Consider the following 14,292-nt stretch of genomic DNA (forward strand, 5'->3'; position numbering starts at 1 on the left):
AAAATTGAGATTTTATTAGTTCCTAGACATAAACATAGGTTATGGAAGTATGCTTGCAAAACTTAAAATTTCACTGCATTTAGTCCTTGTTGACTGTTCATGTGTCATTCTACCAAGAACTCTGATGCTTCTACTTAAATAAAACAGAACAAATCCTATGTCCCATATGAACTTGATTGAAGAGCAATGGAGAATCAGGGGCATGTCTGTAAATGTAATTCATATTGCACTGTTCTTGTCATTTGCTTAAACCTGTGAACAAGTGATGTTTGTTCTTGGGATTAAGAGCTAGTTACCATTCTGCTTCTTCATACATTCCAGATTGTATGAAATCTCTTCACTTTGTGTTACAGCTTGCTGTGTTTGAGCTGTTTTTGTAAGAAAAATTTGTATGCAGATTTTTGAAAAATGAGACATTCACTATAGTCAGTACCAAGAGCTTCCTGCTCACTCTCTGTGAGCATGCATCATACAAGGGAAGGAAGGATGCATTAACATCAAAGGACTCTAGGTCTGTAATGCAGTCTCCTCAGTCTCCATTATTTTTTTTCCTAGAAAGGTGCTATTGGAATACTACAATAAATAAAATGAAGGATCTGCTTTCTAGTCTAACTTCTAAAGTTTTAATGAGATTTATTGATTGAGATTATATCCATAAAAGATATGAAAGGAGAATAGATATTTGAACTTTTCCTAGAGAAGCTATCAGTAAAGTATTCTGTGAGACAATAAGTAACTCTTCAACTGTCCAGTTAGTGATACAAAAGTATAATTTACATTTTTAGGCAGGAAATATTCACCAAGTAAGCCTATAGTATGGTAACTCAATTATTGGTGTAGTCACTGAACACAGCTGATACTTTTATTCAAGAGTGTGTTTTTGTCTTATGTTCAATTACCTTTCCTCACTGTTAAAATCAGATGGAACAAAAACTGTTACTGAACATTTTTAAATCAAAGCACTTACTAGATTACTTGGGGCAGAAATTAAAAAATGTATGATTAACACACCTTGATAAAAATGAAGACTTACTAGTCAGTGATATCATACAATTTTTATGAACATTTTAATCAGACCTTTTATTTCTGTGTCACAGTAGTTGAAGAATCTCATAGGACAATAGCTTGTCCATTACTTGTCTTTTGCTTTCATACTGGACAGCAATCTTGAAATACAGATTTCAGCTAGAAAATGAAAGCTTATATTAAGCCAGTGGTATGCTTTATAGCAGCTAACAGAAAACACTTATTTCAAGTAATTTGGCAAAGGCAGTTTGCATGAGCTTGTACTAGTGGTGGCAAGCCATTGCTGCAGCAATATCTCTTGCAAAGGGGTGTATGAAAGATATCTTGCTATTTTCTAATGGAAGAGGATTTCACTAGATCAGAGAATATATTTTATTTTATTGACAATTTCACTTCTTTTACACTCATGGAAAATTTAGATTATTATCAGAAATGTCTAGACAGAGCTGTTTGGTGACACAACTGTATGTACAACTGCACAGAATCCTGTCATTTGTCCTAAAAGACTGTAATGTTCATAAGTAAGTCATACTGAAAGTAAATGTTAACTGAAAGCTGTCTGGAAATAAAAAGAAATTTATCTGCTTTGCAACATCAGATAGGCTTTACAGTATTAAAAAAAGTGACCATTGTTATTTACGATTATAGTCACAGGGTATTTTATTGAATAAGTAAACTTTATTAGTTCCCTGATCAAAGCAAGTATTAGTTTCTTCCTTTCTCTGTAGTTATTCAGAGGTTAAAATGTCATTCTAATTGTGAAGTCTGCCACAAGTACAAAAAAACAAAAGGCAATTTATTACAAAAATAATTTAGTTATATGTTGCAATAATCTCTCCTCTAGAAAACTGAAGGGGTATTATTCTTTTTAGGTAAACTATTATTTTGTGCCAGTAATAGTTAGAATGCAGAGGAAAATATGGTCTGCAAAAGGCCTTCACAGACTTATCTTTGTTCCATAAAGACTTTCAGTTATCATTGAGGAAAAGTCAGAACTAATCAGAGGGATATTCTTTATGCAGCAGAAAATGTGGGAAAACACAAGATTCCACAATAATGCTGCCAGGTGAACTCAACATTTAAATCTAAAGAAATTTGGAAAATTTATATAAAACCTACCTATAATTCTCATGAAATTAGAAGAAATGTCATGACTTATGGCAGACATAATGAGGAAAGAGCTGACTAAATGCAGAATTTTCTTCAAGGCATGCTATTCTTCCCTCCTTATTCCTAATTCTTTATGCAATGGTAGTTAGACCTTCTGACAATAACAATCTGATTTGCTGGCTGCCTGAGAACTGAAGATAAGTAATAAAATCTATTGAAGTGTTTAAATACAGGAACCAGAGCTCACAGTGCAGCAGTTACATTCACATGGGAAGGCTTCGAATGCAGATGAAACTAATTAGTCTTTGTTGAAGACTGGGTTGTCATTGCAGTACTACTCCCAAAACTATTCTGGTCTCTTGACCTGTCACTGAATGAGCACCAGATTTCTAAATAGTTATGTATATGTTTCATTACCAAATAAATCACTATAATAGAAAAAGACTTTTTTGAAATAGAGGTATTGATGAAAATAAAAAAGAAGTGTATACAAATGGATATGATTAAATTAAAATTAATTAATCAATTAAATAGAACCAGTAAATGAGAATTCATATTGGGACTCCAAAAATGTACACTATATAAATTCTATAATGGTGTTTCTTGCTTGATTAAGATTCTGTCCTCTCTGGACTGACTCAGTTCAATTCCTCCTCAATGTCCATATCACTGGACTCATACCAGTCTGAACTTCTCTGAAAGACAAGTCACCAGTTAGACCAATGGGTCCCAATTAAGTTTGTGACTGAATGTAGTGTATAGTTTAAGAAAAGCTACCAATTTGGCCTTCTTCAAAAGAAATCCAGTTCATGTGCACAAAAACCATGCTGTAAAATAAATCATATGTGATAAGCCATGCTGTAAAATATTAAATTCCAAAGGGTGTTACCTCTCCACACTGAAAGGGTGGAGACAGAAGTGATCTATGTATGGAAACTAGAATGACTGGGTTCTATCCTGTGTAGTAATAATTTTGAGGGCAAGTTCGTTTTGACTTTCTGACTTCTACTACATTTTTACTCTTAATGATAAAGTTATGTTAACTTATCTAGAAACTTGTTACTTCTTCTCTAATTATTTTCCCATTTACAGGAATTGTGCCTTGAATTAAGTACATGAAAACTTATGACAGTACTTTTTTTTTTTTTTTTTTTTTTTTTTTGCAAACAAGGATTTGTGAGACAGGACCATTCATAAGACGTTTGTTGGAAGTTTACTTCTTGATTTGTGTTCCTAGATCCTGTGCCTCTGAATAAACTCTGTATTTAGAAATTATGGTAAGGGAAGAAGACAAAAGCAGTAAATGTCTCTACTGTTGCAGTTCCTTATACTGTATTACTAAATAGTGCAGGAGCCAGATACTATTTCTTCATTAGGACAGTAATATGTGGAACTGAGAGCGACAAAATAGTAAATATATCCCTATTCCTGCTAAAAAAAACTAGCTTCAAGAATTGTAGGTGCACTTGTGTTTATATCTATCCTCTTTAAATAACATTGTGCTACAGTTCCAGGCAAACCTCGGCTTGTGATAAGCCACACACAGATGAACACGGCTCTAATTCAGTGGCATCCTCCAGTGGAAACTTTTGGCCCGCTGCAGGGTTATCGCCTCAAGTTTGGCCGCAAAGACATGGATACCTTAACGACCATGGAGTTCTCAGAGAAGGAAGATCACTTCACGGCCACAGATATTCACAAAGGAGCTTCTTATGTCTTCAGGCTCTCAGCTAGAAATAAAGTGGGCTTTGGGGAGGAGATGGTTAAAGAGATTTCTGTTCCTGAAGAGGTTCCCAGTGGATTTCCCCAAAATCTCCACTCCGAAAGCTCTACTTCTACATCAGTCCAATTAACTTGGCAGATGCCACTCTTGGCAGAAAGAAATGGCATTATCACCAAGTATACCATCTTGTACAGAGATATCAATGTTGCTTACCAGCCAGTTGAACTCCCTGTTGTTCCTGCTGATACCACTATGACACTTTCTGGCCTAAAACCAGATACCACTTATGATGTAAAAGTACGTGCCCACACAAGCAAAGGGCCGGGTCCATATAGTCCAAGTGTCCAGTTCAGGACACTACCCGTGGATCAAGGTAGGATTTGTCTGCTTATGGCGTTGACCTTTAAAGGAGTATCGGTCTTTGGATATCAGTGTATTTGAAGGTATAAAAAAAACTGACTGGCCCATTCATAAAAATAGGTTCATCAAACACAAAAGGTAAAGTATGTAAATCTTAATATGTTTTGGATGCCTTAGAATACAGTTGTCCCTTGCCAAGCAAGTTCTGGCTAACTTCTTCACAACATTTTGAGGTAAGGAAAATGTGTGTATTGAGTTGCACTGGATAAGAGTGAGAACGAGTTTAAATGTGATACTTAAATATGAACGAACAGGTAGGAGAATTGAATTCTTTGGGATTTTTGACCTAAATGGAAACCTAATGACCTAATACTCCCAAGGAACAGTGGAAAAATGAGAAGATCTAAGCTCCAAGATGTTGTTTATATACATTGTTTCTTTTTTTCCAGCAGTGTTTGCAAAAAATTTTCATGTTAAAGCAGTAATGAAGACTTCTGTTTTGCTGTCCTGGGAAATTCCAGAAAACTACAATTCAGCTTTGCCTTTCAAAGTAAGTTACTTTCCATTTGTACAAGAGAAAATGACAGACACTAGACAATGTACTTACCTGATTAATTAGCTTACTGAACATGAATCGTGAATATGTATTGGGGGTGTTGTTGTTTCTAAGATGGCTAATTTTTCATTCACCACTACAGTATTTAAAAAAAAGTGAAACAAAATAATTTTTTTCTTCTTTTTTTCTAGTCCTTTCAATAAAGAATGCAGTAGAGTACCACCTTGGGTTTTGCCTCCTAAGTGTACAACAGCGTGTTTTTGATTTGCAATTCTTTTACTCCACTAGCTATAGTTTTATCTAGACACAGATACTCAGAGTAACATGCAGTCTTGCCTGGAATTGCTTCTGCTTCATTCTTAATCACTTTTGTCATCTCAGGCAGTGGCAAGTGAAGGACAGTATTTTAGGAACTAAATGGTACAAAAACCTTTCTAAATAAGGAGTGTGAATGAAACAATCAAGATACTTTTAACAAGAGTACCTTGCTATAAATTCTGGGTTCAAGAAAAGCTGCTTACTTTGAAAAAGTGAAATTGGACTTCAGGAGTGTTTACATTGCTTTATATTAATGTAGTACTTTTTTTTCCCCCTGAAATTGAGAAGCTTAGTTTCGGTAGTGAATTCCGTTCTCCTTTACACCCTAAAATACCCCAATCAATTTAAATTTATTTATTATTTAAATTTATAGGTAGGTTGATTCCTGAATTCAGTGTGACCTCTCCTAATAACCAAAACTACTTTTGTTTATTAACTTAGATCCTTTATGATGATGGGAAAATGGAGGTTGATGGACGTGCCACTCAAAAGCTGATCACAAACTTGAAGCCAGAGACATCATATTCATTTGTCCTGACAAACAGAGGGAATAGTGCTGGGGGTCTTCAGCACAGAGTAACCGCAAAGACTGCCCCAGACGTGCTTCGCACAAAGCCAGTCTTCATTGGGAAGACCAACTTGGATGGCATGATAACTGTGGAACTTCCAGAAGTACCCTCAAATGAGAATATAAAGTGAGTGAATCAATGACATACCATTGTTTTTAGCTCCAGAGAGATGATCGTTGTAACTTGATGTTCAACCATGGCTTTATTCTTTATAGCAGTACAGAGACTACAGTGCTCTGCAGTAGTATTTGACCTAATATCAGTGTAATGTTTGATGTAGTAAACTGGGAGGTGCTGTTGACTCTCTCAAGGGGCAAGAGGCCTTACAGAAGGATACAGATAGATTGGAACACTGGGCAGTCATGAGTGGCATGAAAATTAAGAGCAAATGTCAAATTTTGTTGTAAGGGTCCTTGAGTGCATTCAACATGGGGCAACAAAGCTGATGGGATGACTGAAAGGAATGTCCTGTAAGGAGCTGCTAAGGTTTTTGAGCTTGTCTAGTTTGTAGAACAGAAGGCTAAGGGCTGACCTGCTCTCTGCAACTTCCTGAGGGGGGGAAGTGAAGAGGGAGCTGCTGATCTCTTCTTGCTGAGATCCATTTATAGACCATGAGGCAATGCCTCAGAGCTGCATCAGGGGAGCTGCATTAGATGTATTAGGAAGCATTTGTTTACTATGAGTGTTTTCAACCTGGAAGAGGCTTCCTAGTCAGGTGGTTAATGTCCCAAGCATGTCAGTGTTTAAGAGGTATTTGGATGAAGCCCTAATTTGTTTTAACTTTTAGTCACCCCTGAAGGGATGAGGTAATGGGAACAGATGATCACTGTATGTCAGTTCCAAGTAGAACTCTTAAGTTTGTCTCATAGCCACATATGTAAGACTTGTATAAGGACAGATTGTTCTTCAGTTTGCTGATTTTTCTTGCAGTACTTTTGTGTTTCATCACGGACTGCAAAATGAGGGATGCAGAAAACCAGTTATATTTTGAACAGTATATCATCTCAAAAAGAGTAGATACCCATCAATGCATAACTACCCTGCTGTAGCTCCTTGATATAGTCAGACTCCGTCATTCAAGAATTATATTGAGTTTTAAAGAATTGATACTGCACATAAATTCATTCAGATTAATTATTTCTGATAGTTTTTATCAGGATAAAAATACTTGCCCTTTCCACTGGTCTCAGAATGAAAACGAGATTTTGCTAAAAAAAGTTGGAAGTTTTCCAGAGGTTACATAGATTTTGGAAGGGAACAGTTGGTGTTGAAATTTAAACAGAAACAGGACTAAAGATCTGAGAGCACATGGTCAGCAGGGATTAGAAAGGTTAGACAATAAAGATTTGCCAGGAAAACATGAAGCATGAAACAATCAATAAGTGTTATTGCTCTGCTTATAGTGATTCTTGTTGATCTGTAAGGTTCCCATATGTAATGTAAAGGAAATGGGGAGGAAAATGAGCTGGTCACTAAATGATGGGAATTCAACTTTGTCTCCCTGGTGGATTTTTACAGCTTTCTAGAAAGCTGCCCCCTTTTTCATTACTGACTGAAGATTTTGAGGCAGGTAAGGTCAAGAAATAAATGACTTTGAAACATTAAAAGGATGAAAAACTGAAAAATGTAGTCATTATCATTAGATTGAGTAAGATGCGGTCAGTAACAAATGCAGCTAAGGAAGACTGAAGATGGAATGAGTCAAAAAAGATTTATGAGGCAGAGCATTCACAGAGAGAAAAATGTGCAGGATAGCTGATCTAACAGCAGCAGAAGATAGCACTGGAATAAAAGACAATTCCCTTCTTTTTATATAGTGTAAAAAAGTTAAAGAGGCTAAGCGACATCAGAAAAGGTATATTAAATCTATAGGGTCCAACTGCCAATTTTGCAAATAATGTATCTCCTATTTTTGCATCTATTTTCTAAGATTGATCAGGCTTGATAAAGTAAAACACAACAACAAAGATTGACTTGACCCTTGGAGCAAGCATACCAAAGCAAGTACATACTGAACAGTAAGCCTGACCTGATGCTTGCCCCAATAAAATAAGTAAGATTATTCTGCATTAGTCTTTATATGGGAAGAACAATTTCATGTATTAGTCATGTTGACATTTTTAGACATGCTGCTCCTCTGTTGGTACATTATATGCTGAGGATTGTCCCTAGCTTACAATGAAGTACTGAGAATTTTTGAATAATTCTAATTACACACAAAGTGAAACAGGTAATAGGTTGCTCTAATGCAGAATAGGTAATGAGATTGAGGGTAATATTATAAAAGCATTTGTAATATTTGTAATTAAAGAAGGTATTATTTATCAACGTTTGATGGTGATACAGGATAGAAATTGGTGCAAAGCTCACCTTATGATTAGTAAAATGATCTCTTTTGCTCATCTCAAGGGAGCAAGTTCTTAATTTTTCATTCTCTTAGTATTTTGGGCTATTTCCAAAGCAATTTTTATGCGTAAAGGACAGTTCTTGTTTCTCCGAATCTCTTATATCTTTGAAAAGTCTTAAGTAAAAACAGAGTTTTGTGGAAGACTTTGGCCTCTCAAATACTCAGTAGATAGAACAAGATCCAAATAAACCCTTTATTTCTCACCCTCCTCCCTCCTCTCTCCCAGGAAAACCTCCAACCTAAAAACAAACAAGAAAATAACAAAGTAAACTATAAGACATGTTTTTCAGGAGATGCTACATTTTGTGCAATTCACTGAAAATCACAGAACTTTATTATCCCTCACAATTTGCAACACTGCATATTAGTGTGAAAATTTTCATTTTTGTGCTTACTATGTATCCGCTTATTCTTTCAGTTTAAAATACTCTGTGTGTGCTGGAAGTCTTATTAGATTTTCAAAGTTACAAGAGGGAGACTTTCATGAGGGAAGTGAAAAAGAGCGGGAAAGTTACAATTATGTGCTGGATGTTCTTTGATTGAAAAGAAAAATGTATGAATGCTCTGTTAGCTTAAAAAATAAAAAGATGAAGAAAAAGAAGAGGATAAGTATGTGTCTTTGATATTTGAAAGTTTTCATTTCTTTATGTCTTGATTCTTAGACATCTGTTAAAGAAAGGGTATGTCAGTCAGTGTTTACTAGGATTTACAATTCAAAGTATTTTTAATAGACAAATGCAGGTTTAAAACCTGGGGTCAACCAGCCTTACAGTTTTTAATATTTTTAAAAGATTATTTATAATATCGTCACTATAAGGATGCATGCCACAGATGTTTTTTGAAATACTGGAATACAGCAAGTGGAGAGTAGTTAAAAATCTATGGGCAACACTGCTTTCCAGTGCTCCTGTTGGAGCTTAGCATTTCCACTGAAAATTTCCTCAAATTTCTTAACACAAGTATTAGCAAATACACATACACTCTAAAACCTATGGTTTTGTTACATTTCTTTTATGGGAAAGATATTTAAATAAGAAGAGATCATTAAAATGGATCAACGGCTTGCAATGGTATGGTAAAAATCATAGTTTAGTGTTGGCTTAGACTGAGATGGGTTTGAGCCAGCATTTTGGCAGCTCCTTTTCTGTAGACTCTTTGTTAATTACTTAGGATTTTCAGCTGCATTTCATGAGTGAAATTAATAGTTTTGCAGAAGGTTGAATGGGTTGTAAAAAAAAAAAGCAGACTGGAAAAGGAGATGGCCCATGAGACACTAAAATTGTCTTCCATAATGAGACCTAGAAACACCTTAATAAGCTTTTGTTACTAGAAACAAACAAAATTTTTCTTTCCCTCTCCCCTGATATGGAGAGAGCTTGACTTTGTGATGTGTGTTTATCAAGAAGACATATACCACCCTGAATGTCCTGCTGCTGTGATTCCACTGCTTCTTCCCTCACGTTAAAGTGAAGTTATGGATCTGCCTGACACGTATGCAGGCTTCGTGAAGTAAGCAATAAAAGTAGCAGATCTCCATCACGCTAGAAAATATAATTTACTAGTCTCCATGGGTGGGGAGGAAGAAAATATTATTATGAAAATATTTCTGAGCAAAACTGATATATATAATTTGCAAATCCTAGATATAGAGTATGTATCAAGCTCTCTTACCTATGACTGTGAACAGGATACTTATGTAGATAGAGCTAATGGCATTTGATTGTCAAAAGGAAAGTGAGTATGGGTGCAGTGTATGTCCTCTTTGCTTTCTTTTCTCTTTATTATGATATTGGCATTAAAAAATAAATTTTTTAAACCTACTATTTTGATTATACATTTAAATGGGAGAAGATAGGTTGGTAATTGAGATTTAAATATATGGTAATATATTTCAGTTTAGGGCTTTGGGGTTTTGTTTCAGTGTGATGGTGGCAGGGCACACATAACCTATAGTTCTTGTATTTCATGTTGGCATTTTAGTACATTGTAATTAAAGTTTTTTATAAATATTTATATGTTTGCACAAAAAGGCAGGTAATTGGTGCCATTTGTTTGTCAAATGCTTTACAACTGATGTTACTGCAAAAGTGTGAACGTTTACAGCTATGTTTGGAAGACTGCAGTGACATATTAATGTGCAGAAGTTTATTCTCAACATACCACTTTTCTCTTTAGTTCCTCTGAACAGACCCACTCCATCAATTTATCTGTTCCTTGTCATTCACCTTCTCTTTTGTCCAACTTTGTCATTTACAGAGGCTACTACATAGTTATTGTGCCTTTGAAGAGGTCTCGTGGAAAGTTTATCAAACCATGGGAGAGTCCAGATGAAATGGAATTAGATGAGGTACTGTATATGGTTTGGGGTTTTTTCTTCTCCTTTATTAAAGAAGAAATCTTTCTACTTTTAGGTAATTAACTCACCAGTTTAAAAAGTTTTGCCAGGATACTTTATATTTGTGTTAGCCTGTGGAGACTAAAACAAAAATTCAGATTACTTAAATGAGAAGACAGTAAAGACATTAAGTTGAAATAAAGAGCACAGTGTCTTATATTTGTTGACACTAATATTTTGCTCTTTTTCTATTGTAAAGAGTGATGCAAAAGTGCAGGAGGTGAAATGACTTGTCAGCAAAAGCTTAATCACCAACAATATGAACAGTAATAAAGGTCTGGTTCATTACAGGGGTGTTTACTAAGTCTGTAACAAATGCTAAATTGCAATTTGCACCTCAGTTTAACATTTGACCTTCTGGTGGTGTTTTTACACCATTGTCATATACTGTAATACTTCTAGTGAGACACAGCCTCCATTCCACCAACAGTTTGTGATCAGAAAAAAAAATGCATGAACAAGGAAGGAAAGAGCAACATTGTGTGATTGTCTGAAACTTTAAATTACCTTAATCCAAGGGGAGGAATTACTTTCATTTTAGAAATAAGCCCAGTGATGCTAGAAATCAATTCAGTATATTATTGATATAGTAATAATTACAGGAAATACAATATTCACCCCCATTTTCTGTTTTACTGAAGGACATTATAGCTTATGCAAACTTGTCCTTCTTCTTTCAGTCTGTAAAGCTGTAGTAATGCTAATTTTTGTGATTTTAAAACTCTTTCAAGGGCCCTCTATGAAAGACTTTTATAAAAAGCAGGTGATGATGTTATTATTGTTCTCGTTGTATCTGGCCAAGATTTTAGATAACATTCAAATGCTGTGGTACTTTGTACGTGTAATATGTCTGCAATTGAAAGACCAGAATCAGTTTTTTTCACTCCTGATAGAGTGTTCTTTTGACTGTATCAATTTATTTTTCTCTTGGTGGATTCAAGAGATTTATGTTACAGAGCTAACCTCACCATATGCTTCTCCATAACACAGTTACTGGGAAGTGTTGATCACCTGCGAGCAAGCATAAATGCTCTTTTCTCTCCTGCTATTGACAAAATGGATATAAATTTCAAATTTTGCCCCAAAATATAGGGAAAATAAATATCTTCACCAAACTAACAGTGTTGTAGAAAGTGTTCGAAATAGAAATGGAATTATTTCAGTCGTTGTCACAACAACAGGTAAATCCTTAATCAGAATATTAAAAACAACTTTTCAGAGGAAGGCATGATGGCTAACTGATTCACCCCTATGTTTCTTCTTTAGCAGTTTCATTTGTGTGATCGTCTCTCTTCTTTCAGTTGCAGCAATGCCTCACTTTGATCTATTAACTTCTTCCCTTTAAAAGAACTTTGACTGTAAATGCCATCATCTCGTGATCATAGTCATAGGTGACATCAAATACAGTTAAACAGTAAAACTCTGACAGCCACATCTATACAGTAATGGAAACTGATTGAGTATTACCACCCACTTTTAACATCCAAAGGCTGTAGTCACATTCAGCAGCATTAATAGATGAAAGGATAGGTGCCAGATGACATTGAACTTTCTGGCAATTAAATTCTATGGTTCCTGCTGATTTGCATAACAAAGGGTCATTTTAATCATCCTGCAAGTTGTGTTGCCTTAGTCGGTATAACAGATTGATAAAGAACATTTATTAATTCAGAAATATTTGTGTCAGGATGGATTGTTTCCTACCTCTATTGATATAATTGAGACCACATTGTAGAATTAATGATGGAAGAAATAAGATATGCATTGAGTGGAAAATGAAGTTATTTCTGATAAAGAACTGAATCCCTTGATACATCTTTTACAATTGCCACCAATACATATAGCAAGAGTTGAGCAGAGGAAAACATTAAAAGCAGCCAGCAACTGCATATCATTCTAACTCATTCAGGTTCTATTACTTAAAAGTTTGGTTTTCTTCCAGCTTTGGAAAGTATGCGTTTTATCAAGTGTGCTGTTCCTGACAAGTTTGTGAACACAGTGCCACAATAAATACATTTGGAAAAAAATAATAACAATGACAACACGAACACCACACACACAAAAAACAACCCAAAAAGCCAACAACAACAACAAAAAAACCAAAAAAAACAAAACCACCCCCCAAAAAACCCAACCAAACAAAAAAAAAAAAAAAAACAACAAAAAACCCCAACAAACTAAAAAATAAAAAACCACACAACCACTCCTTCAAAAAACCACTACTCTCTGAGGAAATAGTTCCTGATGATCAAGTGAGGATACTTATACATATTTATATTTTTAGTATGGTCTCAGATATATGTCTGGTATCAGAATTGGTTGGGTAATAGATATTTCAAAGAACTATGTTCCAAATAGTTTTCGTAGATTGTCAGAAGGAAAGTATTTGCTAACAACGCAGCTCTTGAGTATAACTCCATTACATAACTGAGCAGTCCAAAAAGACTCTTCAGCCTTACTGTAGTTGCCTAATCTACCTGCTCCTTGAACCTCAGCTCTGAAAGAAACTAAGGTAGTTTTAAAGTAGCAGATAATGAACTAGATGTTTGGTATCTGAAAAAAAAATTATTAGAGATACAGTCCTTTTTTACTAACTCAAAATTTCTTTTTTTTAATATCATGAGGTTCAGTGACTTTAAATAGACACATCATGCAACCAAATGAAAAGAAAAAAAAATTATGATTTGCAGTAAGTATTACCTACTAGGATTACTTTAGATCTGTAAGCAGTAAAACCTAAATAAAGGTTGCCATGTTAAGTCTTAAATGAATTCAGTAATTTTATTGAAATCTGTGTATAGTTTACAATAGGAGATAGATGAAGAAGTAATGATACTTGGCAACAACTCCATTTCCATATGAAACATTACTGAGGCTGGAGGTTCACCTGAGATCTACTCAGTCATGTGTAATCAATCTTATAAAGTTTTCATCTACACACAAACACACCTAAGTTAACTGGCCGTAGGTGATGTATAACCACCTCTGAAAAGTTTAACTAATTTTATTTGTCTCAGGCTAACTAACTTTTAGCATTCATTGCCGAAACTCAGTTCCTGATCACTCTAATACTATACTTCATCATTCCATTTTCTTCCAATATGTATGTTTTCTGTTACTATTTCAAATGCAAGAAAATATCAAGATCAAACATTTTTCTTTGCCTCTCAATCTAATTTTGATTGCTGTACTCCTACCGTACTTTGACATTTTATTATGAGTTATTTATAATCTAAATTGTAAATACACTGTAATCTGGAAATATATGATAAAGAACAATGAATTTAATTGAGGCAGACGCACAACTTTAATTCCAGTGGAAGATGTGCATGGAAGTATCAGTTACCCTCGGGGATAGCTCAAGCCGTACACCTCTACTAGAGCTGTTGTGTTTGTGGCTCCTGACTTTAAGCTAGCGTGCACTGTTACTACCCCAACACTTAGCTTCATGTTTTGGCAGACTTCCAGATAGCCTGTGCTCAGCCCTCTGCATAGGCATTGTTATAAAATGGGGCAGCATACAGAGATAAACTTTTCATAGTGCTTCCCTCAGCAGATCCTATCAGGGCTGATCTAACCTGGAACAAACTTTGATTGTTCTCTGCCTCATGTTCTGCATTTAGTAACTCTTCCCAGGGCATAGGAAGCTACCAACAGATGTGAGAGTCACCTTCAATAAAGTAACTAAATAGAAATCTCTTCAATATTACAGTTCTCTGCTGCCCTCATTTTTATACGACGCAAATAGACTCTAGCTGCTCATTAAACTGTTTAGGAAGAATGAAAGAGAAATATGGACTGCTGATTGGAATGGTGTCCTTGAGTAAT

The 14,292-nt window shown here is 35.1% G+C and overlaps 1 protein-coding gene across 22 annotated transcripts in view; it reads left to right on the forward strand.

Moving 5' to 3' along the window:
* Window positions 1–14,292, forward strand: part of PTPRD (protein tyrosine phosphatase receptor type D) — a 1,150,230-nt gene that overhangs the window by 1,038,387 nt on the left and 97,551 nt on the right. For 10 of the 22 annotated variants that reach the window (XM_054282418.1, XM_054282452.1, XM_054282426.1 and 7 more), the window contains 4 exons: window positions 3,645–4,232; window positions 4,672–4,769; window positions 5,535–5,788; window positions 10,326–10,416. In XM_054282418.1, the coding sequence (XP_054138393.1) occupies window positions 3,645–4,232; window positions 4,672–4,769; window positions 5,535–5,788; window positions 10,326–10,416 (1,031 nt within the window). Of the gene's footprint in view, window positions 1–3,644; window positions 4,233–4,668; window positions 4,770–5,534; window positions 5,789–10,325; window positions 10,417–14,292 lie in introns of all 22 variants that reach the window. The other 12 variants (XM_054282388.1, XM_054282398.1, XM_054282408.1 and 9 more) reach the window with 3 other exon arrangements.

Source organism: Melozone crissalis, unplaced genomic scaffold, assembly GCF_028551555.1.
Source record: "Melozone crissalis strain CALT ecotype California unplaced genomic scaffold, PUWL_Pcris_2 ptg000005l_1, whole genome shotgun sequence".
In the NCBI taxonomy this organism is placed as follows: domain Eukaryota; kingdom Metazoa; phylum Chordata; class Aves; order Passeriformes; family Passerellidae; genus Melozone; species Melozone crissalis.